At 58.9% G+C, this 24,738-nt stretch overlaps 1 protein-coding gene across 24 annotated transcripts in view; it reads right to left on the bottom strand.

Moving 5' to 3' along the window:
• Window positions 1-24,738, bottom strand: part of KIF1A (kinesin family member 1A) — a 41,910-nt gene that overhangs the window by 16,855 nt on the left and 317 nt on the right. For 4 of the 24 annotated variants that reach the window (XM_039727853.1, XM_039727855.1, XM_039727856.1 and 1 more), the window contains exons 2-27: window positions 19,389-19,540; window positions 15,339-15,415; window positions 15,067-15,246; window positions 14,546-14,611; window positions 14,264-14,442; window positions 13,807-13,918; window positions 13,364-13,441; window positions 13,012-13,077; window positions 12,576-12,593; window positions 12,148-12,223; window positions 11,963-12,041; window positions 11,410-11,552; window positions 11,003-11,029; window positions 9,508-9,716; window positions 8,100-8,179; window positions 7,704-7,779; window positions 5,580-5,659; window positions 5,222-5,328; window positions 4,587-4,670; window positions 4,300-4,480; window positions 4,146-4,218; window positions 3,805-3,898; window positions 3,545-3,693; window positions 3,212-3,390; window positions 2,987-3,124; window positions 1,927-2,187 (exon numbers count right to left, since the gene is read on the bottom strand). In XM_039727853.1, coding sequence (XP_039583787.1) covers window positions 1,927-2,187; window positions 2,987-3,124; window positions 3,212-3,390; window positions 3,545-3,693; window positions 3,805-3,898; window positions 4,146-4,218; window positions 4,300-4,480; window positions 4,587-4,670; window positions 5,222-5,328; window positions 5,580-5,659; window positions 7,704-7,779; window positions 8,100-8,179; window positions 9,508-9,716; window positions 11,003-11,029; window positions 11,410-11,552; window positions 11,963-12,041; window positions 12,148-12,223; window positions 12,576-12,593; window positions 13,012-13,077; window positions 13,364-13,441; window positions 13,807-13,918; window positions 14,264-14,442; window positions 14,546-14,611; window positions 15,067-15,246; window positions 15,339-15,415; window positions 19,389-19,494 — 2,918 coding nt within the window. In that variant the 5' untranslated portion in view covers window positions 19,495-19,540. Of the gene's footprint in view, window positions 1-1,926; window positions 2,188-2,986; window positions 3,125-3,211; window positions 3,391-3,544; window positions 3,694-3,804; window positions 3,899-4,145; window positions 4,219-4,299; window positions 4,481-4,586; window positions 4,671-5,221; window positions 5,329-5,579; window positions 5,660-7,703; window positions 7,780-8,099; window positions 8,180-9,507; window positions 9,717-11,002; window positions 11,030-11,409; window positions 11,553-11,962; window positions 12,042-12,147; window positions 12,224-12,575; window positions 12,594-13,011; window positions 13,078-13,363; window positions 13,442-13,806; window positions 13,919-14,263; window positions 14,443-14,545; window positions 14,612-15,066; window positions 15,247-15,338; window positions 15,416-19,388; window positions 19,541-19,737; window positions 19,973-24,738 lie in introns of those variants that run through there. The other 20 variants (XM_039727865.1, XM_039727866.1, XM_039727868.1 and 17 more) reach the window with 8 other exon arrangements.

The following is a 24,738-nucleotide window of genomic DNA, read 5'->3' as shown; positions in this document are numbered from 1 at the left end:
TCAGACCATGCCAGGGTTCCCAGCAGGACTCATGGCTGGGGCAGAGCCCCGTGCCCACAGGGAACTCTTGGAAGCACAGGGATCTGTGTGCACCCACCCACCCAAAATCACAGGGCAGCTGGAGTGGAGAGGGCAGGGAGGAGTGGGAAGGAGGTGGGGCAGGCAGGGAGGAGGGGGACAAGTGTGTCACTAGAGGAAGGAGGGTAGGGACACTAACCACAAGATTGGTGAGGTGCAAAGATGGCATGCTCAGATCAAAGAAAAGCCTTTCCAAAGGAAGATAAAAGTGAAAGGACCCCAATTTTTGCTAAAGCTTTGAAGAGATAGAGCCAGCAGCTAAAAAAAAGAATAAAAAAACCTTAAAATAACCAAAATTTAAAAAAAAAATTGAAAAGAGAAAAAGAGAGAGAAAGAGAGAAAGACAGAGAAAAAGAGAGAGAGAAGAGAGAAGAGAGAGAAAGAGAGAGACAGAAAGGGGAGAAAGAGAGGGAGAGAGAGAGAAAGAGAAAGAGAGAAAGATAGAAAAAAGAGAGAAAAAAGAGAGAGAAAGAGAAAAAAGAGAGAAAAAAGAGAGAGAGTAAGTGAAAAAAAGAGAAAAAAGAGAGAGAAAGAGAGAAAACGAGAAAGCGGGAAAGACACTTCACAAGAAATGTGGCCGGCGGAGCTGCTGCGCGGGGAGCCAAACCCAGGGCAGACTCAAAAGAAGTCAGGAGGCACCAAGCTCTGGGGAACACGCCCCCGGCATGGAGTGGGGCCGCTGCCACAGGGCCTTATTTGGTTTTTTGAGGTGCCCTTGAGAGTTTTGGGGTTGTTTTGATATGGTTTTTTTTTTTTGTTTTAAATGAGGAAAAAGGAAAAAATAAAATAAAAGGGGAAGAACCCAGCTCTTTCGGTCTGAGGCTGCAGGACTCTTACCCCACCTCCACCCTCTCTGCCTGCTTCAGTCCCTCCTTCCCACCACGCTGGCTCTGGCACACTGAGGAAGAGGAGCCCCAGCTCTCACCCTGCTCAGGGAGCCCCTGCCTGAGGCAAAGGCTCTCAGAACAGCTCCTGGTGCACACTCCCTTTGGAAAACCCCAGAGGAAGCTGGCAGCTCCTCATACCATTCTAGGGATGGGCAGATGGCTCCAGGTTTGGTGGCACAGCCAGGTTGGGGGCAGTGGTGGGCTTCTCCAGGCCAAGACTGATGGAGCCCAAGGGGGTCTCCAGCCAAGAGGTATGAGAAATCAAAGGTGCTTGTCCTTGGCTCCGGCTAAAGAGGAGCTGGAGCCTACACCCAGGTCCCCACAACTTCACTGGGCATCTCCTATGCCAAGCTGGCAGGTATGGCCCCAAGCCAAGCACTGGCTGGAGCTGGAAGAGCAACCACTGCTCTTGGCACTCTGTTCTGCCCCCAGCTCTCCACTCACCCCCCTCAGCTTCATCCCCCACAACCACTTGGGGACATCCAAGCCTCCAGATTCAGGGGGCTCACCCTGGCCAATGCAGTGCCAGAGGCACAGAGGGTTTTGAAGTGCCTGTGTGCCCCAGCCAGTGGCACCACGGGGTCATCCCAAGCCGGGTGGGAGGTGCTCCTTCCTGGGACAGAAATCCCCAGGACCCAGACCCCAGGTGGCTCCCCTGGTTCCTTTGGTGTTGGAGACACAGCAGAGCTCTCCTTTTCAGGGGCTCTCCCAAAAAGGTGCCCACATAAAGGAAGGCACCATCTCCCTTCCCCTGCCATCCCTTTCCCCTGCCATGCTTCTCACTGCCCTACCTCACCTCAGTGGGGACCTCACCACCCCGCCAGGCGCCCGGGCTCGGCGGCAGTCCCAGCCCAGCCTGCACCTCCGGGATGCCCCGGAGGTGGGAGTCGTGTCCAAAAGCAGTTCCCTCATGCGAAAGAGCTAGGTCCTTCCCGGCATGCTCTCCTAAAACCTCACCAACCTTCCTACTAAACTGAACAGGGGGAAGCGGTCGTAAAATGGATCCCGGCCATCACACAGCGGGCACTCCGGAAAGATGTCTTCCTCCAGGTCCTCCTCCTCCTCCTCCTCCTCCTCCTCCTGCCCCTGGTGCTGCTCGTCAGCAGGCTCGGTGATGTCGGAGTCGGGGTTCGAGAAGGTAGGGGAGGGGGTGAGATCAGCCATGCGCTCGCTCATGCATGTGTTGAAAAGAGGAGAGCTGTTGCAGCCAGAGATATCTGAACTAAGGTTAGTACAACAAGATAGAAGACATGTTAACACCAGCTGTTCCAAACAGAAAGAATAGGAATTTTGCTTTTTTTTGTTTTTTCTTGGTTAGGTTTTGGGGTGGGTTTTTTGTCTGCTTCAATCAAGGGACATTGGGAACAAAGACCTGCCCATCTGGTGCATCTCTAAAGCCACCAACAGCCAGACAAAAGAGCAACCCACGGAACCAGTGTGAATGCTGGGGACACCCTTTGCTGGGTTTGCAGGGGACGCAGGGACAGAGCAGGTGGCACAAAGGCTCGCCACTCTCCCTTGCTGCTGGAGAGCATCCCTCCTTGTGCCACAGCACGGGGGAACACCTCCAGGCCACGCAGCTCAGCCCCCTGCTCCCCCTGCCCTGCCCCAGCCTTCTCCAGGGTGGCCCATCCTGCTGGCACTGCCCCCTTCCATCCGGTGTGCAGGAAGCGCTCGGAGCCACGCGGCACACACGGCACAGACAGACGCTCAGACACCAGCGCGTGCACAGGGACACATGCCCACCGCGTGCCGGCCACCACGGCACAGGCTGCCTGCCTGCTGGACGGCCACGGGCCCTGCACACCCCGTGGCTCTCAGCACTGGGTCAGGCAGGCAGCAGGAGCCTTGCCAGCAGCCCGTGTGCCCCTCGGGGTGCTGGCAGCAGACAGGAGGAGAGCCATCGCGCCGGAGCCGTCGCACGCGGGGTGAGCGTCCTGCACGGGCAGCGCTGGCAGCGTGTCCTCCTGCAGGAGCTCCTGTGGGTCCCAGCCACGCTTGGAAGGAGCCAAAGCGCTCACCTGCCCACCAGCCTGAACCAGGGAAAGCGGTCGTAGAAAGGGTCTCCGCCAGTCACCACATTGTCACAGTCCTCGATGACGCTGGAAGGCACCTCTGCTGCTCGGTCGTACATCTCGCGCATCAGGTCCAGGCGCTGCCTGCAGCCAGAGGGGATGCCCATGGTGGCGGCGAGACACAGGGCTGCGGGCACCCCGACCCTCCTGGCACAGCCATCTGTCACCCACCTCAGCTTCTCCAGGGTCCAGTAATGCGTTGCCCCGTTCTTCTGGTCCTGAACCTCCACAGCCACGATGGTGCGCGGGAACGGCCGCTTCTCCCGGTCCTTGGCAGCATCGGGAGGCAGCAGGTCGGGAGGGAGAGGCGAGTACAGCGTGTCCGTGAGGAGCACAAACTGGAACTGGACCTGGGGAGGGGCAGAGGGGCTGCTGAGACACCCGGGAGGGCAGGAGGCTCCATGTGCTGCCTCTGGAGACCTCTCCTCAGCTCCTCCTGGCTGCCTGTTCCCGTGGCCCCTGCTGTGGTGCTGCAGCCAGCTAGGAAGGAGCCCAGGCACCCACCTTCTTTTTCAGCTCCACGCTGATGGCATTGGCTTCCTTGAGGAAGATAGCATTGCCCCAGAGCAGGTCACGGAGGGAGGTGAACTGGTACCACTTCCACTTCCTAAAGGCCCAGAGGGCGAGCTCGAATTCCCGCTCGGTCCACTGCACTGTGGGGACATGGAGGGACAGTCACCCCACCAGCAGGACATCCACCCACAGTTCACTCCTCATGCTCCCACTGAAAGCATTAAAACCTCCTGGTGGCTCCCAGCCCTCACCTTCATCCTCAGGTTCTTCCTCCTCCTCATTTGCCTCAGGGTAATACCTAGAATCCATCTGCTTCTGCAGTGCCTCCAGTTTGCTCTCATAGTCCTGGGGGAAACAGGAAAAGAGGTGATGCAACCCACTGGTGTGACCTTCCCCCACGCTGCCACATGGCACTCCTCTTCCCTGCAGGAACACAGCCTCCTCCCTCCTCTGGATCAGTGCTCGTGGCGACAACTCTAGCAACAACACTTTGCCCTTATTTTTAGAACACAGACCCACCCCACACAAACATCTGCCAGGATTTCAGTCATGCCTGGGCAGCCTGAGAAGGAGCCATGTCCTGGCCACCTACCAGCCTCTGCTGTTCCAGAAGGTAATTTGCCTCTTCCCGCTCTCTCCGGTACTGGTCCTCCAGCTCCTGGAGACTGGGTGGAAATGGGGAAGGAGAGGATGACCAAGCTGGCAGTGAACACCCAACTGCCCAGCACCTCAGGCCATGCTCTCACCGCTGCTCCATCTCCTGCTTCATGTCGATGCCTTGCTTCTCCAGCAGCTCTCTCTGGGCAAAGGCCCAGTCCACGGGCTCGGCGGGGGTCTCGGCGCACGGCGTCCGCTCGCGCTCCTGCCGAGCCTGCTCGGGGTGGTTGAAGCGGAAGACGTGGCTCTTGCCCATGATGATGCGGTTTCCTGCAGCCACGTACACGGGGGAGAGGTGTGGGTTCAACGTGGGACAAGTGCAGGGCCCCCGGGGCAGGGAGGAAGGCGGGTCTGGCGTGCCAGCCCCGGGACCCACCTGAGCGCAGGACGCTGGGCTCCGTCACCTTTTTGCCATTCACGTAGGTGTCAGCGCCTTCACAGGGCTCCAGGGTCACTATCACTGTGGAGATGGCAAGAAGGGGAGAGGGGGAAGCAGAAGGATGAATCCTGCATGTCCTGCTCAGGAAGGGAGAGCCGCCCCAGCCACCACCAGCCTGGTGGTGGTACCCACCAGCAGCACCCACCCCGTGGGAAGCTAACAGGACTCAGCCAACCTGATGTTAATCAGAGCAGTCCCAAGAAATAAGGGCAGCTGAAGACTGCATGTGGGAGGAGACCAGAGCCTCCCCATGCTCATCTGCCAGAGCCGCTTCACACCCAGGTTCCTGCCATCTTGGGGAGTGAATTCTGCTCCACACCTTGAGAGGGGGAATCATCTGCAGTCTGTTCAGCCATCCTGCCCTGACCTCCTCACCTTACTTCCTTCCCACATGCCTTGTGCGAGCTCCCCTCCCAGCCACGAGGGATGTAGCTCGTCTGGAAGCATGGAGTAGCCACGCAGTAAAGCCCAGCTAGTTTGAGGAGGGCAGGAAGTTCATCTGAGGACAGGGGCTGAGGAAATGCAGAGGGATGGGTCCCCAGGGCAGTGAAGCTCCTCCAGACAAGCAGTACCTTCACCACCAGATTTGGTGTCGCTGCGGAACAGGCAGTGCTCCTCTTTAATGAAGTGCCCGCTGAGAACGATGTCCTGCCTCTTCTCAGCATCCTCCCGGCCAACCCTGCAGGGCAAATCCAGCTCAATCCTCCCTCAAAGCAGCTCCTCCTGAGTCTCCCCCCAGCCCCATCCTTGGAGCTGAAAGGAGCAACCCTTGGTGCACTGCAAGACCAGACTCTTGGGGATTTGCATTTTGGGGGTGCCCTGGGAACAGTGCCCAGCCTGGGGACAGCTGTCACCCCCCAGCCCGCCTGGGGAAGTCAGCCACTGAGACATGGACAATGCTCCCACCTCTCCACGGGACCTGGCTCTCACCTTGTTATCCCATCCTTGATGTAGTAGAGCAGACACTCGGACATGAGCGGATCCTCATTGAGGTTGACCAAGTGTGGTGTCTGGGAGAGACAAACGAGGAGCCATCCCTGAGTGCCCTGCCTGCCCGGGCTCTGAGGGTGCTCTGCAGGACGGTGGCAGCTCAGCAGCACTGCAGGCTGCCCCTGCACAGGCTCTCCTGCCCTCTGTGTCTTCAGGGTGACACGTCCAGACTGGTGTTTTTCCAGAGGACTGCAGAGAACTGAGAGGCTGTCATGAGGATCCCTGCTTCCACAAGCTTCCTTGCTTTCCTCCTCACAGAGCTGAGCCCTGTCTACCCTTCCTCTGGCCACCTTTGAAAATTCATGCTCCAAACAGGCCCAGCACAAAGCCAAAACCTTCCCATGGGGAATCCCTGATATGGCTCAGAGTCTCCTGGGGCAGGACCCTTTGCACTTGTGCTGTGTATTATAGAACCATGGAATGGTGTGGGTTGGAAGGGACATAAAAACACCCTGTTTCCCCCCCTGCCATGGGTTGGGACATCTTCCATTAGACCAGGTTGCTCCAAACCCCATCCAACCTGGCCTTGAACAATTCCAGGAATGCTTCTCTGGGCAACCTGTTCCAGGGTCTAATTACACTCCCAGGGAACAATTTCTTCCCAATACCTAATCTAACCCTGCCCTCTGCCAGGTCAAAAAGGAAGTAAAAGTGCCTGTTTTTCTCCACTGATTGTACACCAGATGATGCATCCAAGAAGAGCGGGTCCCAGACCCACTGATTGTACACCAGATGATGCATCCAAGAAGAGCGGGTCCCAGAGGTTCATCCAAAAGCAGTGCAGACCTGAAGCCCTACCTGCAGGCTGAATTTCACTTTCTGGTTTTCTTCCTAACAGTCCCTCACAGCCCTTTCCTGCTCTGGGTCACAAACCACTTTGTTCTCGACAGGAGGAAAATTTCTCTCCCAGCCACAGGCCTCTCTGGCCAGAGCCAGCTTAGCTGCTGGGATTACACCTTCAGGGAACAGGGGCAGTCCCAGGAGTATCAGTGGGAGAAGTTCTGAGTTTACCAGACAGAATAGTGGCTGTAAGGAACACCTTACCAGCCTGCTGAGACCCAGCATGCAGAGGGGGCCCTCACCGTGGTGCCACAAGCCTTGGCTGGCAGCAGAAACTCACTGCAAACAGGGCAGCAGAGCTGGAAGTCGAGGGGAAGGTGGGCTCTTCTCCATGGTGGCTGGCAGAAGTTGGCTGTAACATTTAACCTCTGGCCCCACTGGACAGACATACAGCCCTGGGGGCTTGAGACCTCCTTCACTTGCAGTTTTTGTCCAGATTTGTAAAGCTGGTGGTGACCTTCCACTGAGCTCCTGGAGCTGTAGCCACGCCAGCCATGGCACACAGAAGCACAGCAAAGTGCAGTGCCCACAACAAAATGGAGTTTGCACACTATCAACCCTAACTTTCCTCACCAGCCACTGGAGAAGTCAGAAGAGTTTCCACCTGCCAGACAGCTGAAGAGCAAGGAGGCACCAAGACCACCACAGCAATGCCCCACCTCCAAGACCAACCTGCTTTGGGGAATAAACCCCCACGCTTCCTACCCAAAGGTCTGGAGTCCTAACAGGCAGCAGCTGGGACAAGAAACAAAGACAACAGTGCACAAGTTTATCCTAAAAGTCAACTGGGCCACGTCAGGGGAAGGCTGTGAAGTCTTTATCACCCCCTGAGCTGGGGACACACACACTTAAGAGGTTTGGCCAAGCCAAATGTTACGAGCAATAAAGAGATGGAATATTCACCCACCCACATTTCTTAGCAAGGACTTGCTGGCTTCAGGGGCAGCAATTTTAAATAACTGAAAGTATACATTTTTATAAGTTAACACTGAAGTTCAAGAGAGTGGTCATCAGCAAATCCCCTCATGAAGGGGGACAGCTTGCCAGCAGTGGGGGATGGACATTTACCCATGTATTTGTACCCATGTTTGTACCCAGCAGGCACAATGCTGGGATTTCCCCCATGGGTTTCAGAGCCAAGAAAAGGCTAGTGAAGCACATGGGACTGGCCAGCTGTGACAGAGTGGATCAGTGCCCAGGAAGAAGAGAATAAGATGATCCTACCTTTTTAGGAGAAAATACACCCAAGGTGCCTCCATCCTCCCTCATGGCCACCCCCATTTCGGCCAGCAACGCTTCTCTGAAGGAGCAAGAGAAAGAAGTGCCTGTTAGAACTCCATGCACCCCTGGGGCCAGCACCAGGATGGAAGCCCTTGGTTTGTCCCACGGATTGCAATGCAGGGCTTGCCACAGCTCTCATCACAATTCAGGTGGGTTTTTCAGAGCAGCCCACCTCTGTGCAGGCTGACATGGTGGGCACTGGGGTCCCCAGGGGCAACCCAGGGTCTGGCTGGACATCCAAACTGTTTGGCTGCCCCAGGAACTCAACTGCTCCGAGAAAATGTCCAAGGAATGCCCGTGTGCCATGCCATGCTGCCCCAGTCCCCCCAGCCCACCCACCTCTCCATCCGTATCGCTTCTGTCCTGCGCAGCTTCTCCTCCCACGTCTCGTTCAGCTCTGCAATGATCTTCTCTGTTTCCTGCCAGGGGGGTTCCAGGGGGTCAGTAACTCCATCCTGGGCAGCACGCCTGGCCGCTCTGCCCAGCGTGGACACCCATCCCAGTTTCAGGCCTGTTTACACAAGCTGCAGCAGCATTTCACCCCATCTTTCCATCAGTCCCAGCTTCAAAGAGTGAGGCACAAAGACCAGCCTCTCCATGCCCTCACTGCCAGGCTGCACCAGGAGCACTGTGCCCATGACAGGAGTGCCCATCCCAAGCCCAAGCACCTGTCCCACAGGTCCAAGGCAGCCATCCCCTGCAAGGCAGCACCAGGAAAACCCTACAACACCCAGACCCTCAGGGTGGGTGAGCTCTAAGTCTGCCCACTCTGCAAGAGCACATCCAAGTATTGCTTCCCATGAGGATCAGCCTTCATGGGGTCCCAGAAAGCACCGAGCCCCCTCTGAAAGCTGCAGGGCATTGAGGGGACAGGGAGAAGGGTGGGTGAGCTCTAAGTCTGCCCACTCTGCAAGAGCACATCCAAGTATTGCTTCCCATGAGGATCAGCCTTCATGGGGTCCCAGAAAGCACTGAGCCCCCTCTGCAAGCTGCAGGGCATTGAGGGGTGAGGGAAAGGGGGAAAAAAAAGGGGAAAAAGGGAAAAAAGGGGAAAAGGGAAGGGAAGGGAAGGGAAAAGGGAAGGGGGGAAAGGAAGGGAAGGGAAGGGAAAAGGGAAGGGGGGAAAGGAAGGGAAGGGAAGGGAAAAGGGAAGGGGGGAAAGGAAGGGAAGGGAAGGGAAAAGGGAAGGGGGGAAAGGAAGGGAAGGGAAGGGAAAAGGGAAGGGGGGAAAGGAAGGGAAGGGAAGGGAAAAGGGAAGGGGGGAAAGGAAGGGAAGGGAAGGGAAAAGGGAAGGGGGGAAAGGAAGGGAAGGGAAGGGAAAAGGGAAGGGGGGAAAGGAAGGGAAGGGAAGGGAAAAGGGAAGGGGGGAAAGGAAGGGAAGGGAAGGGAAAAGGGAAGGGGGGAAAGGAAGGGAAGGGAAGGGAAAAGGGAAGGGGGGAAAGGAAGGGAAGGGAAGGGAAAAGGGAAGGGGGGAAAGGAAGGGAAGGGAAGGGAAAAGGGAAAGGAAAAGGGAAGGGAAAGGGAAAAGGGAAGGGGGGAAAGGAAGGGGAAAAGGGGAAAAGAGGAAAAGGGGAAAAGAGGAAAAGGAAAAGGAAAGGGAAAGGGAAAGGGAAAGGGAAAGGGAAAGGGAAAGGGAAAGGGAAAGGGAAAGGGAAAGGGAAAGGGAAAGGGAAAAGGAAAGGGGGGAAAGGAAGGGGAAAAGAGGGAAAGGGGAAAAGGGGAAAGGGGGAAAGCACCAGCCTCTTACCTTGAGCCTTTCAATTGCCTCTTCGCTGCCTGGAGCAAACATGATGCGCTCGTGGAGGCTGGCCACAGAGGCAGCACGGCTGGACAAGGCAGAGAGGGAGGAAGAAGGGCTGATCCCAGCGATGGCATTGGTCACTGTGGAGAGATTGTCATGGCGCTGACTCAGCTCTGCCCCTCGAGCATCATTATTGTTCTCAAAGTCGGACACATCTACGGGCGCGGAAGGAGGGTGGGCCGGGGAAAGACACACAGACAGGATGACAGAGAGAGACAGAGACAAGAAAAGCTGTTGGGAAAAAAAAAAGAGTGGCCGGTGCGTCGAGAAAAAAGCCAGGAATTACAGGAAAAGGCACAGGCAACAGCAGAGCAGCACAGAGAGCAACAGGGCAAGGGCAGGCACTCTCTTCCCCAGCCCAGGCAGCCCCTCAGAGAACAGGGCTGTTTGGTGAAGCAGATGCTGGAAGCAGCCATCCTGGGCTCCCAGGGACACTTTTTTGCAACCTCAGGTCCTGCATCCATCAGGTGTGGGATCAAATGTCCTCCCCAGGTATGTGCCACTGCCTCTTGTCATCCTCTGCATCTCACAGAGCCTGTGTGGTTTTCCCTGCCCAGATGCCCCAGATTTGCCAGATCTGGGAGCAGAGAATGAGGAGGGAAGGGGATGAGAGGGAGTGGCCCTCTGCCCTACGAAGGGGTCAGGTAAACAGGACAGGAGGAGCAGCAGGATTCCCTCCCAGGGTCTGCTCAAAGGAAGCCCATGGCCTGCTGGAGCAGCACCTTGGCCAGGCAGCCAGGGAATGAAGCCAGGACTACAGGCAGTGGTGCTTGCCAGCTGCACCCCAGGAGTCAGCTGGGGTGGCTCAGGAGCCAGGTATGGGAGGTGCTCCTGCAGCCCTGAGGAGGTACTGGTTCTCAGAGCAGTGTGCAGGAGGCAGGCAGGGCACAGCTCAGCAGGACCAGTCACCCATCTCCATTAGCCCACATCCAGGGAAGCTGAGCCAGGAGGCCTGAACCAGGCCCCTGTCTCCTCAGCAGGCTGGCCAGAGCCAGGCTGCACTGCCTGACCCAGGGTGGGACAGGGTGCTTATTCATGGGCCAAAGCCTCCTGGCCACCACTTCATCAGGACAGCACCATTCCATCCCACCCGAGGGCTGTGCCAGGCTCCAGTCCCAGTGAGACACCAGCAGAAGCAGCAGCAGCAGCAGCAGCAGGAAACATCACAACAGCATGAAGGAGGAGTCCCCGTGTGGCCTGGGCCCTTGGCATGGCCAGGGGGGAGGACACTGGTCCCTTCAGCACCACCCAAGCTGAGGTATAATCATGACTCCGGCACCATCCCCTGTGCCAGCTCCCTGAGGATGGGCAGCCTGCAGGCACACGCCAGCCCATAGCAGGGGCTGGCTGCAGGAGCCCTCCCCATGCTGCACGGGTGCCCCTGGGCACAGCCTAGAGCTCCAAAAAGCAACAGAGAGTACCAGTGATGGGGAATACACACATTTGGATCCTCCCGCAGCAGGATGGGCTAAGAGAGAAAGAGAGGGCAGGGAGCAGGGGTAAGACAGAGAGAACAGAACAAGGAGGGGTTCATCTCAGATGATAGGATATCAGACAGCACAGGGAGGGGAGCCCATGGGCATGTGCAGCCCCAGTAACACCTTCCTGGCACCTCTGCTGGGTGCTGGATGCTGCAGATGTGGGTGGGAGGGAAGAAGGGCAGGTTTGCCGGGCAGAAAGCAGCTCCCCCTGTGACAGGAGGGGTTGGGGGCCGTGACCATGCGGGCAGGGGCTCACCAGAGGCAGCACTGTGCTGCACTGGGGCAGGGCAGCAGGGTGCAGGGAGGCTGTGGGGCCCTGCAGGCTGGCAGGACCCCAGGGCTGCCAGAGAGCACCTGTGGTACCTACTGTCAATGATGTCCCCGAGGCCCTGGGCGTAGAGAAGGTCACGCAGGCGTGCCACCTCGTCCTTCAGCTCCCGGATGAGCTTGTTGTTGGGGTCCTCATTGATGACAGCATTGCAGCGGATCTGCTTGGCACGGTCAGCGTACCTGGGGAAGGGCAGGGTCTTGAGCAACACTGAGAACAGGGGCAGGGTCTTGAGCAACACTGAGAACTGGGGCAGGGTCTTGAACAACACTGAGAACAGGGGCAGGGTCTTGAACACCACTGAGAACTGGGGCAGGGTCTTGAACAACACTGAGGACTGGGACAGGGTCTTGAACAACACAAGAACAGGGGTAAAACCCCAGCTGCTGGGCAAGCAAGAGTGTTGCAGAGCCCCTCCAGCAAGGAGAATCCCAGTGGCAACCCTTTGGCCTTTTGTCTGGGGTTGCAGGTTCCCACAGCACACCCCCAGGCAGGGACACCCAGAGGTGGGGAGAGCATTGGCAGTGCCTGGGGTCAGCCAGCCTCCCCTGTTCTTGCTCACTACAGGGAGGACAAGGGCACTTCTTCCTACCTGAGGGTGCTGAGGGTCTCATCGTAGTTGATGTCAGCAGGACTGAGAGCAGCCACCATGGCAGTTCTGGAGTTGCCCCCTGCCCAGTAAGACAGAGCCATGAGGGAGCTGCTGGTCCTGGTGTCCCCTGTCACCCCTGGTGGCAGCCACACCCTTGGGCAGCCCACACCCCCCGCTGTCCTCACCCAGGTTCTCCCGCAGCAGCCAGGTCAGCACCGAGTCTCGGTACGGGATGAAATCCGTCTTCTTCTTCTTCTTGTTCTGGGGAATGGACAGCAAAGGGAAGGGCTGTCAAGCTGCCTGCTCTCCTCAAAGGGAAGGTGACAGCTGGTCCCCAGGATGGGGACTTGGAGCAGGATGGCAACCTTGGGCATCTTTGCCCAGGTCCACAGGTCCTGCCTGTGAAACGCCCTGAGCTGGGAGGGTTGTTAAGGCTGGCTACTGAGAGCCCCAGAGGGAGGAGGAGGAGGCTGAAGATTCTGCCAGCCCCCAGGAGAAGAATGGCTCAAGTCTAGGCACAGGCTCACTCCCAAACCACCCTGCAACCCACTCCCACCCACTCCCACTGTGCTCAAAACCAACGCCCGCCTCCCCATCCAACCTGGGCACCCACCTTGTTGGGCCCTGAGTCCTGCAAAGGAAATGGAGAGACTGTTTAGGGAGCTGCTTTTTGCCTTGGCACCCACCACAGATCCCTGGCCCTCAAGCAGAGAGTGCCACAGCTCCCCATGCAGATGGCATCTCCACCAGCCCAGCTTGTCCCAGCTGCAGGGACAGCTTGGGGTGTGTCTGCCCACCCCTGCAGCTGGGATGCTCCATCCCTCAAAGCTGAGCCCATCCCTTGGAGCTAGGATGCTCCATCCCATGCAGCTGGGATGCTCCATCCCCCAAAGCTGAGCCCATCCCATGGAGCTGGGATGCTCCATCCCCCAAAGCTGAGCCCATCCCATGCAGCTGGGATGCTCCATCCCCCAAAGCTGAGCCCAGCCCTGCTGGCCTGAGCCCATTTCCCCCCAGTGCCAATGTTTGTTTGTTCTCCAGCTACCTACCATTTCTGCCAGGGCAGAGATGACTTTCCCCAGAGTGGTCAAGGACTTGTTGATGTTTGCTCCTTCCTGGTTAGAAGAGGAAAATGCTCAGGCCCCATTTCAGAGCCACATTAAAGCCCAGGAGAAAGTGAGGAATATCCAGCAGGGTGTGAGCAAAGAGCAGCTGGTCTTACTGGGTAACCAGTTGGGACTTGTGGTGAAACTGGTACTGGGCATCTTTCAAACACAGTCCCATCAAGGATTTTGGCAATGCAGTGGGCAAAGAACCAGGCAAGGGCAGGAGATGTTTTGGGGATGAGGGAGGAGGCCATGGTGTCCCACCAGCAGAAGGGGACCTCAGGTCAGCTCTCACCTTTAGCCTTGTGCCCTTGGCACCTGTGGAATCAGCTCGCTCACTCCCAGCCAGGTCCACCAAGCTGATTTTGCTGACCTGCAGGCAGAGGGGAGGCTGTCAACCCTGTGGGCACAGCAAACCCAGCACGAAGCCAACAGCCCTTGCAGGATGACACTGCTCTGGGGCAGCAGTGGGCTCTGCGGGGCCATCCTTGCAGGAGTTGCTCAGGAGCAGGGCTAATACCCTTGCAGGCAGGAATAAAGGGCACCAGCTGCCAAATATCCTGCACAGGGGCCAGTCCCTCAAGGGACCATGAGCCCAGAATGTGCCTGGGACTCATCTCCCTCCTGCTCCAATCCTCCACCAGGCTGCCCCACCTTGCCCCAAGTGCTGATGAAAGAACACAAAGTCCTTCCTGGACCCATGAGGGCTCCCCCGAGTCCTCCAGGCCCTGCTCTCACCTTCTCAGTGGTGATGTCTGTCTCGGCGTCGTGCCGCTTCTGCGTGAAGATGATGTTGAACACGGCGTGGGAGCGGCTGCTGGTCTCATTCATGTTGGTAGCAGCCACTGTGCTGCAGGGAGAGAAGGACAGGGAGGTGTGACACCCTGTGAGGGACACTGGAGTGATGGGGCCAGGGCCAGGGCTCATGCCAGGACAGGGTACACAGTGGGAAGGCAAGTCTGGAGGACAAAAGAGGGCTCTGGGAGAAGATGTGCACAAGTTCAGGCTTTCTCCTGCTGTTTCCAGTGCCCTTGGAAAGCAGGAGGAAAGTGAGGTGAGAGAAAGTGGGGGTACCCAACACTCAGTGAGGAGAGGACTGCCACTTGCAGAGCAGCTGTAAGGGAGTGAAGCAGAACCTTCTAGAAGTGACTGCAAGCTTCCCAAACCCTGCCCATCTCCTCCCTCTCCAACTCACCGGGCTTTGTTTCCAGAGTCCATAAGGTCCTGGATGTCATTGTAGGAGGTCACAGCCAGCTTGGAAAGGTCCTCAACATACGGACCCATAAGGGGGTGCTCCCTCACCCGCAGGTTCCCCTTGTTCTTGGGGTTCAGCAGGTCCCTCACGCGCTCACAGTAGATCTCCATGTAGCTCACCTAGAGCAGAGGGCAGGGGCAGAGCTCGCAGGATGGCCCCAAAGAGGGGTCTGTGGAGCCGGGGGGGGGCCCAGAAGGGGCTGGGCAGGCGGGGGGGGCCTACCTCCACGGAATAGGACATGTTGTCGTTGGTGGTGTCGTTGATGCGGGAGAAGAGGTCCTCGCACAGCTGCGGACACAAGAGCGAGCTCAGCCCCCCCAGCACAATGCTCCTGCCTGGCCTGCCAGCATACAGGGGTTTCTACCTTTTCACCCCAAAAAGCAGCCAGTGAGTGCTGGAAGGGCTCCTGGGAAGCTGGCAGAGCCCCCCATGGAGAATCAGCATCCCCAGAGCGGGGCTGTGCCCTGCAGGGCCAGCATGCTGCAGCTCTTGGTCAGCAGCTCAGCCCTTGGGCCACTGCTGCTCACATCCACCGGCCTTGTGTGGTCAGACCACAGTCCTTCCAGCCTTGGAGAGCCTGGATGACCCTCCCTGACCCCCTCCTGGTGGAGCCATGCCAGCTCACTGTCCCAGCAGTACGATATTAGACTCTGGCAATATCACTCCCACCCTGCTGCCCTCTTTCCTCCCAGCTCTGCTTTTCCTCTGGGACAAGAGGGACAGGCAGTTTTCCCCAGGCACACCTGTGGGATGATGCCTTGCTGGTCCTTCTCCTGCTTGCCCATCATGGTGTAGGATTTGCCAGCTCCTGTCTGCCCGTAGGCGAAGATGCACACGTTGTAGCCTTCAAAGGCATGCTGCAGCATCTCCTCGCCAATGTCCCGGTACACTTGCTTCTGGGATGCATAGTTGATGTCTGCAGGCTGCACAGAGGAGGGGGACATGGAGAAATTTGGCAAGGAGGCCCTCGTGCCTCTCCCCAGCCCAGCCTTCGAGGCAGGCTCCCAGTGCTTACCGTAGTGTGGGACCAGTAGGAATAGTCAAAGCTGAAGCTTTTTGGTGTCTCTTTGGGCTGTTTTGGGTTCAGGATAGCTAGGGACAAATAGATGGGAACGTGAGGCCACCAGCCACCCATGGTACCCCTGCCCCAGCCCCCTCTCCCCTCTCCATGTGGGAGGGATGAAGGGTGATGGGTTTCAGCCCAAAACAGCCCTGGAAGCTGGACTGGGAATCTCCCAGCTCTGCATCCCCAGACCCCACCTGTGAAAGCAGAGGAGGTGGTGCCATGGCCAGCAGAGCCCAGGGAAGAGGCAGAGCCTTGCCCAGACCTCCTGCTGGGCACAGTGAGGGGGACATGGCTCCTTCCCTCAGGTTCCTTCCGGCCGTGGCACCTGCCCATGGGAGCCCAGCGTGGCACAGGAGGGTCCCAGCCTCCTCTCCCCACAGCTGGGGCAGCGTGCCCAAAGCTCCCATGCTGGCACCCGTGGGGTGGGAGCAGCTGCAGCCCTGCCAGGGCTCCCCTAGAGCCCCTCTGGGCTCTGCAGGTGCCCAGCCCAGCAGGGTGATGAATGCCTCGTGTCACAGCACAGCGGAAACAAGAGTCTGCTTTTGTCATCCCCTGATGAAAAGGACGTTGCTATGGAAATTGGAGACTGCATCACTGCTCTTCCTCATGCCATGGGGTTTTTTTTTTCCTCATGTAGAGCATTTACCATGTGGTTTTTTTCTGGAACAACAGATGCATCAGAAGGAACCCAAAGCAGCGGGCAATCACGAGTGCAGCCACCAGCCATGTTAGGTGACAATGAAGTGACATTGAGGCCTGCACAGCTCAGCTCCCGTGCCACTGCCCCAGCTGCTCCCTGCCACCACCAAGGATGCAGAAGCCATAAGCCCTGAGCTTTCTCCATCCCAGCCTGCCCTGCCCTTCAGTCAGCCAGGGCTCAAACCCACTCCTGATTCCAGCTGGGCCATCCTGGGCAGCCCCAGGCACAGTGCAGCTCTCTGCCATGGTCTCTGATGGCCAGATGTGGGTGTTACACACAGAGAAGCTTTCTGCTCTGAATCCCTCCTCCAACACCACCGTGGAGATGTTTTCTACTCCCACGGGAGGGTGCACCACTTCTGACCTGAGCACAACCCAGCCCAGCAGCGAGGCAGACTGGGGAAGGGTGGCAGGTGGGGTCAGGATCCAGACCCGACCACAAAACCACAGCATGGAGCTCCTGAGATGCTCCTTGGTATGGACAGAAGCCCAGCTCCGGCACCAAGGGGCTGGCACGGGCTCCCTGCCTGCTGCAGGCAGCCTGACTGCACTGCTCTGGACACCTGCTGCATTCCAGGCAGGCTGATTCCCAGGAGAAAGGGCTGGGAAGAGACAACTGGCAGTCCTGCAGCAGCAGACAGGGATGTGGAGGCCCTGGAGGAGCAGGCCTTTGTGGGCAGCCGTGGTGGCTGCCTGCTCCTGACCCCTGCCAATGCCTGAGGTTGTGCTGAGGGAATTGTGAGGAGAAGCAGGAGCAGAGATCCTCCATCCCACAAGAAGTGAGATGGAGCACCTCTGGCAGCTCCATCTGGTCACCAGGTGTGGCTCTGCCCTGCAGAGGTGGCACTGACCAGGAGAACAGGAGCTGTGGAGCGGGATGGAGCCACACAAGGAGCCTGTTCTGCATGCCAGTGCCAGCCCATGCTGGGCACAGGGCAGGGAAGCAGCCGGGGATGGCACCACGTGGCTCCAGGCATCCCAGCTGCAGCTGCCCAGCTGGCATGGGGAACCAGAGACTGGGACACAGGAGAAGGGAGCATCCCAAGAGCAGGCATCCCCTGTCCTGGGCTGAAACACTCTTGCCATGCCCCTGCCATTCCCATTTATTTGCCTTTTATTGCCTATTATATTGCAGGCAGGTGGGTGCTGCTGGTGGAGCTTTTCTTTCCTATAGGACTTTTTCAAAGATGCTCAAAAAGATTCATGCTCTGGGCCATTGGGATTGAAAAGGCAAGGAGGGGTGTGGAGGTGAAGACAAACACAGAGACAAGGGGGCAGGAAGGAGGAAAACTTCTGGAGATGTCCCTCACCTTGCCCTGAAGAGCCAGCAGCACGAGTGGGCAGGCATGAGCAGGAGAAAGCCCAGAGCCCACACCAGAGAAAATAAACACCAGGTTTAAAGGCAGCAGAGGCACAGCTCCAGACACAAAACATGACTGGGATCAAAGCCAGGGGTCTCCTCCACACCATCCTGGAGGGAGCCAACAGGAGAGGGGCCAGGAGTGTGGGTGCCCAGGATGGTGCCCAGGATGGTGCCCAGGATGGGGCCAAGGATGGTGCAGGACACCACAGGAGCAGAGCAGCAGGGCTAGGGGCAGGTGGGTGGCTGTGGCAGCTGGATGCCCAGGATGGTGCCCAGGATGGTGCCCAGGATGGTGCAGGACACCACAGGAGCAGAGCAGCAGGGCTGGGGGCAGGTGGGTGGCTGTGGCAGCTTGCAGATGAAAGGACAGCAGAGAAAGGCTGATCCCTTCCCAGCCTGGGCCCCTCTGCCTCCCACAGGGCTCGATGCTTTAGGCAGGAGAAGAACCTGCCTCCCCACCCCAGCACAGGCAAAGGTCTCTGCAAATAATCCTGGGAAGGGAAAACTTCACTCTCACTCCCCCCAAACATGATTATCTTTGGCTTCTCTGCCAGGAGCTGGGAGGATTGAGACAGTCCTGCCCTGCTAGCCTCCTCCTGCCCCCACCAGCCACAGCACCAACAGGTTTCTGAGCCCCCCACATTTCCTCCCCAGCCCCCTGGCCAAGAGGATTAGCCAGTGGTTTGTCCATTCATGGAGAAAATCCTCCCTGTCAGCAAAGGGCTCCTGCCTGCAGCCCTGCTGCCCTCCCTGGGCTGGAGGGAGGGGGGCACAGCCAGGGTGTGCAGGGTGAGCAGGGCAGACAGCTCTGAACAAACACAGCCATGGTGGAGGTGGGGGATGCCTGATGCTCTTGGCTGGGACTGGGGCACAGCAGGTCCCCCCAGAACCAGAATGGGGAACATCTGCCCTCCTATTGCCTGGCTCTGGGCAGCTGGGAAGCTCCTGCATGGACAGGAGGCTTCCTCACCACGAGGACACAAGCCCTGCACCCCAGGCAGATGGAGAATCCCCGTCCAACCATGAATGGAGAATCCCCACAGGATGGCAGAGAGCAGCAGGTGCTGCCCCACAGCCCTGCTCCACGAGCCTGGGGTGGCCAGCGGGGTGCCAGAGTCCCCCTGCACCCTTGGGTGCTGTCCCCTCCCAGCAGCAGGGTTGTCATAGCAGCCTGCAGGGCGGGGGTGGCTGGCACCGGTGTCTCACCCACCGCGGTGACGCAGGCAGCCCCAGGCGGGCGGGCAGGGAGTTATTTTAGACACTGCCCCATCTGGAGCCTTCCAGAGCCAAAGAGGAGGGGCTCGACTGCCATTCCCACACCGTTCTGCCAGCAGCTGTTGTTCAAAGAGGGGCAAAGGCCAGGCAGGCTCCTGGCAGGACACACAGCCCCAGGCCTCCAGGCTGCACCCCACCCTGAGCACACCATCCCCTGGGCAAACCCTCCTCCCACCCCTCGATCCTGCTGCTGCTGCTGCATCCCCAGGAGCCCCAGAGAAGCAGGGATGGGTCCTGGCACGCTGCAGTGAGTGGTACCTGGCCAAGCAGTCAAAAACCACTTGCTGGCCCACGCACAGCTCCAAGGCCAGGTTGGATGTGGAAGAACACGATCTCTAGTGGAAGGCTGGAATGAGCTCATCTTTAACATCCCTTCCCAAAAAACCACCCCGTGATTCTGTGATCCCTCATTGCCTACTGGGGAACACTGCCCCTTTCATTGTCACCAAAATCCAAGGGCTCAGCGCCACGTAGATCCCACCACTGCCATTCCAACAGCAGGACTGCACTTCCCCATGGAAAGCTGACCACATCTCCTCCTCCAAACCGCTGGAGACGCTTCAGGCACCCTCAGCACGGACCCCACAGCTTGCTGCTGGGGCCACACCACACGTGCTCTTCCCAGGCAGCCCCCAAAGCCCCTCTGCCCCCGAGGCACTCACTGGTGGTGCTTCCTGACATCTGGATGATGCACTTGGACTCCCGGCTCATCTCCCGGGAGTTGAAGGGCCGGACGCGCACTGCCACCTTCACGGACGCTCCCGCCATCGCGCCGGCCGCTCCTGGCTGCTGCCAGAGGGGAGCACTGCCTGTCCTGCAGAGGGCAAGAAAAGGGGCTTAGGAAAACTCGCATCCCAATCCACGTCTTGCAGCTGTGCTGGATGAACGGAGGGCCTGTGCAAGGAAACCTGCAGGGAACGCTGCTCTGTCTCTGCCTGAAAGACGATGTTTTGTCTCATACCTGTCTCATACCTCGATCTGCCCTCATTTTACCTCTTTTCCCTGCCATACCTCAGGTCAGGACCCCCAGCTCAGTCCCAGGGGGCAGCACTGGAGCCTCCATCCCCTGCAGCATCACTTGGCGGGCACCCACAGCAGCGGGCAGAGCCGCTGCCAGCAGCAGCACCACCCCCAGGGAGCAGCTCTTTCACCCCAGGGTGCCAATGGCACCCAGCAGGTACCCCCCAACCTGCAAGAAAGCTCCCTGCCTGCTACCAGAGCCTCCTGCCTCCCCTCCGAGCCCAGCAAAGCAGGGGCTGGGCAGCAGGACGGGGGGAGGGAGGGAAGGGATGGCATTCCATGGGGAACGGGGGCGGTGGCTGAGCACAGCCGCGGGCATGCGCCTCCCATTCAGCTCCCACAAAGCAGACTCGCAGCATCAGCACCAGCAGCCCTTCCTGGCAAGCCAGTGGCCATTGCACTCAGCTGAAGCTCCCAGTTCACCATCGTATTTCCAGTCCTTTTGCTAAAAAATTAACTGCAAGGCTCACCAAGACAAAACAAACCCGGCACCAACATCTCCCAGAGCAGTTGTCCACCCCAGCACTGGTGCCCAGGTGCTCTGCAGGCCATTCCCAGCTTCCCCCAGCTGCTGTTAAACCTCACGAGCACTGCCCAGAAAATTATACTGGCATCCTTCCTCTGCTGCATCCTTTGGGATCCTTTTGGACCTGACAAAATCCCTTCCTGCCTTCTAACAAATCCCTTTTCCTGCCTTTCCCTGCTCCCTGGCTCCCCATGCTGAGCCTGGTGGTGAAAATGGAGCACAGGACCCCTCAGAAAATGGGCAGGAGCTGCTCCTCTGGCATCCCACCTGCAAGGGTGTGTGTGAATTCCCTAATGCTTTCCAAGCCTGGGTTTTGCCAGCAGGATATTTGCTCCAGGAGGAAGGAGATCAGGGAGAAATGAGATTGTTAATGAGCAGCAGCACAGCTCTGGTTACATGGGCCATGACCAGAAGGAAGGGGAGCAGTAAGGAGGGATCTTGAACATGAGATGTGTTTTCCCATAGTGGAAATGAAAAATTCAGGAGAATTTGTGGAAAAAAAAGGGGGGGCGGGGTGTGGTGAAGGGAAGAAAAAAACAAATCCACAGAATAAAAAGTATCCCAAGGAAAGGGGATGGGTTTAAAACTACCTGAGGTCTGACAGCTGTGGTTTGATTTCCAAAGGGGGTGAGAGGAAACCATAGACACAGTGGAAAAATTTGCAGCAAGAAAGTGTTACAAGCTTGGCACTGCCTTTCAGAAACCCTTTGCCTGTTTTATAAGTGAGCTGGCATGTCCAACAGCATGCAGAGGACAAAGCTGCTTCTGTTGGAGTTCCCAAGCCCCCCTCTTATCTTCCTGCTGGGATGGCTCCAGAGCTCCCACTGTGCTCAGCCAGTGATCACACCCATAAATCCCAGAGTTCAAGCATTTGGTCTCAGGCTTTCTTGAGCTTGGATTATTTTAAGCAGGTGTTTAACACCACCCTTGAGTCCATAAGCAAGCAAGTGGGCTGCTGCCTCCCAGTGGCCTCCGCCTCCCCACTCAGCTGGGGAAAGGAAAAATAAAACAGAAGTGCTTGCCAAAGGGGAATGAAGGAGTTGTTTTTCCCATGAAAACGATTGGATGCATTCCCATGTGGAAGGGCTGCATCTTCACGAGGCCAAGAGCTCGAGCTGCTCCACCCTGTGGCACCGCTCAAGGACAATGGATTCACCCCCATCCACCTGACAACTGCCATGTCAAACATTTCCCTCTCCTCCTGAGCTAAGGCAGCTCCCTTCCCCCAGCTCTGCAGCCTCTCCAGCTACCAGGGCTCTGAAGAGGTGGGTCAGGTCCCTGGACTCCTGCCTGCAGCACAGCCCCAGAACAGCAACACCCATCAGTGAGCCCACCAGGACTGTCTGCTGCCTGCCACGGGCCACCTCAGGCCCTGCTCTTATCCCCTCCCACCCCTGTGCCACTCCCAACCACTCCGGCCCCATCACTTCCCACAAAGAAACTCTGATTTCTCCTTTGAACCACTTTCCTGTGTTCCCCATCCTGCTGTGTACCTTCCCTTGGTGCTGCTTTCCTCTCTTTGCCTTTTTCTGCCTGCTCAGCCCCACACCCCGTACCCCCACACTGCTGGCTGTGAGAACCTCCCTCCTGGCCAGCAGGACCTTTTCTCTCTCCCTGCCATCCACAGGCAGTGTATTCCCAGCTGGGTGTCCTTGCCCAGCAGTGTGAGCTCCTCTCCTGGCCAGTATTCCCTGCTGCAGAGTCCCACTTCCATTTTCTGCTCCATCCATTTCCCTCAGCATCCTTGGTGGGCGATGCCCTGCTTCCCTCTGCTCCTCTGCAACTCTCCCATTCCACCCCTGCCACAGCAGCACAAGGACCCCGGGTGACACCGTGTGCCCTTGGGGACCCTCAGCAGACACTGACCCAGCTGCTTCTCACCCTCCTCTCCTTCCCCTGCCTCGCTTCCCTGGCTCAGGGAGGCATTCAGCCTGCACCCCTGGCATCGCTGGGCACTCAGCATCCTGTGCAGAGAGGGGCCAGGACCAGGGCCAGGGGCAGGGGCAGGGGCAGGGGCAGGGGCAGGGGCAGGGGCAGGGCCAGGCATCCCCCCCAGCCTGTGGGCAGCTCCAGCCCGGCCAGCTCGCTCTGCCTGGGGACAGCCAGAGCAGCCACCGCCTGCTTAATCTGCTGCCATCGAGAGAAATTCGATAAGCCACGGCCAGCCCTTCGCTGGGAGCGTGCCAGCACCAAAGCCCTGCTCCCTGCTCCCTCCCTGCCGCCTCCCAGGGCTGCCCTGCTCACAAGAGAGGCTGCAGAGAGGAATGGCCAAGTCCTGGGGCCAGGGGGAACGTCTGGACCTGTCCCCCAGTTTTGCAGGGCATTCTTCCCCCCTTCCCTGCTGGCTCTGCCCATCCCCATGACACACCAGTCACCCCCAGCAAGGAGCAAAAGGCCTGGAGAGCCATGATTAACTGGATCAGCTAAGATTAATTGGGCAGATTAGCTAATGAAACCGCTCTTAAGTCCAGGGGCTACCAACTGGCAGCCTCTCCTGCTGCGAGGTGACCAACAGGACAGGGAGCATTGTCCCCAAGTGCCACCAACCAGCAAGCTCTTCCCCCAAGGATGCTCAGGAACGTGCTGTTCTGCCGGTCCCCCAGCTCCAGCAGATGAGGAGCTGCCTGCAGCCAGGGAAATCCAAGGTGAGTTTCCCTTTGTCTGCTCACATCCAGCCCCACGTCACCTCAGTGAGGGTTTGGCTGCACCGGTGTATCCTCAGCAGCTGCCAGGCTTTGTTGTGGTGAGCCCTTCCCCTGCACCCTTTGTTGGGGCCCCCCCGGCTCTGACTGGGACCACAGGACTGTGTGCTGCCTCTAGGGCAGCAGGGAGCACGTTGCTGGATGACATGGCACCGTCAACGCCTGCCAGCCAAGCTCCTCACCCTCCTCCCGCCCCACACAGGACAAGGGGCCATGACGGTGCAGTTTTCTCCAGACAGCACCTGCAGGCAGGGAAGCAGCTCAGAGGACAGCCCGGGACAAGGGCAAATGCCCCCCACACACAAAGCCAGCCCCTGCTTCCCCAGGTACCCTGCCCTGTGCCTCCTCGCCTCCTGCCCACCCCAACGGGGGACACAGCCCCAGGGCAGGGTGTGCAGCTCCCTGACAACTCCCATACAGATTCAGTTTACAGGTAGGAAATGTAAGGACATGGATGAGGGGTTCTGCTTCCCATCTCTGCTGCAAAGTAACCCCACCCCCATCCCTGCTCCCTCCATCCTCTCTTCCAGACACGCCAACCCAAAGCAGGGAAAAGCTGCACAGAAAGGGCAGCGAGCTCTGGTGGTGCCCAGCATTGCTGGGCACGGAGAAAGGCAGCCAGAAAGGGGGTGGACAACAGATTCCCACTGCACCCGGGACTGGAGGGGCTGCAGCTCTTGCCACATGCAGGGAGGTGGAGGGTGGTGGCAGCATCTTTGCCAGCGCCAGCTGCCACCTCCCAGACAAAATGGAGGTCAGCAGCAGCACGCCGAGATGGCAGAGCCACCACACCCCTGGCCATACCCAGGGGAGGGGGAGGCTCGGCTGCCTCCCTGCCCCCAGTGCCACAGAGGCCGCCTGCACGGGGCTGCTCGGGGTGCTGGGATGGGAGGGAGCCTGCCTGTGCGGTGCCACGGGAGGTGCTCGGCTGGTCCCTTGTCCTCCCCGAGCCCTGAAGCTGCCGCGTGGGAGCCGAGCAGGGGTCTGCAGGACCCAGGGGAGGGGTCACTGCCCCGGCAAGGGGAGGAGGAGGAGGAGGGGGAGAAGCAAGCAGAGCAGTAAGACAATAGGGCAGGTGCAGGGCTGCTCCCTGCGAACCTGGATGACCGAGCGCGGAGCTCTGCACCGGCCCTGCGCCCCGGCACTGCCCCTTCAACAGCCAGCAGCCACCGCACTGGCCCGCAGTGACATGGCCGCCCTTGTCCGGCCACCCCACAGCGCAAGGTCACCGGCAGCTGCTCGTCCTTGGGGGCCGAGAACAGCCTTAGCATCGCAGCATCTTTGCCCCAGGTGGGGCAGCCAGCGCTGCCTCCGGCGCTGCTGCTTCACTCTGAAGCATCATGATGGTGATGACGCAAGATGGCTCAGCTGCAAGACCACAGCCCCGAGGGAAGGGCAGGGCTGGTCTGGGGTGACAAGGGGCTCCTGTGTCCCCCGCCGTGGGCTGCGGGGATGGCATCCTCCCCCTTTGCACCCTGCTGGGGGCCGGGGCGTCTCCTCGTTGGCGGGCAGCCCCCCCCGCCGCACCCCGGCTGGATCCTTCTGGAAGACGGGGCGGCACCCGGCGGTCCCCACGCTGGGGACCCGAGGGCAGCCTCCCCGCACCCACAACCTCGAGCATCGGGGGGCTCCGCAAAATGGCCACCGGCCGCGGCCCCCCCGCCCCGCCGGACCCTCGGGGGTGCGCATCCCGCTCCCACCCGCCGCGCCTCGTCCCCGCCGGGGCCACGAGGGGCGGCACCGCCACCCCGGAGCCGCCCCGGG

This window comes from Passer montanus, unplaced genomic scaffold (genome assembly GCF_014805655.1).
Source record: "Passer montanus isolate IOZ18808 unplaced genomic scaffold, ASM1480565v1 scaffold63, whole genome shotgun sequence".
Taxonomy (NCBI): Eukaryota; Metazoa; Chordata; class Aves; order Passeriformes; family Passeridae; genus Passer; species Passer montanus.
The sequence above is the reverse complement of the archived record's forward strand: the minus strand, read 5'-3'. Positions and strand labels throughout refer to the sequence as shown.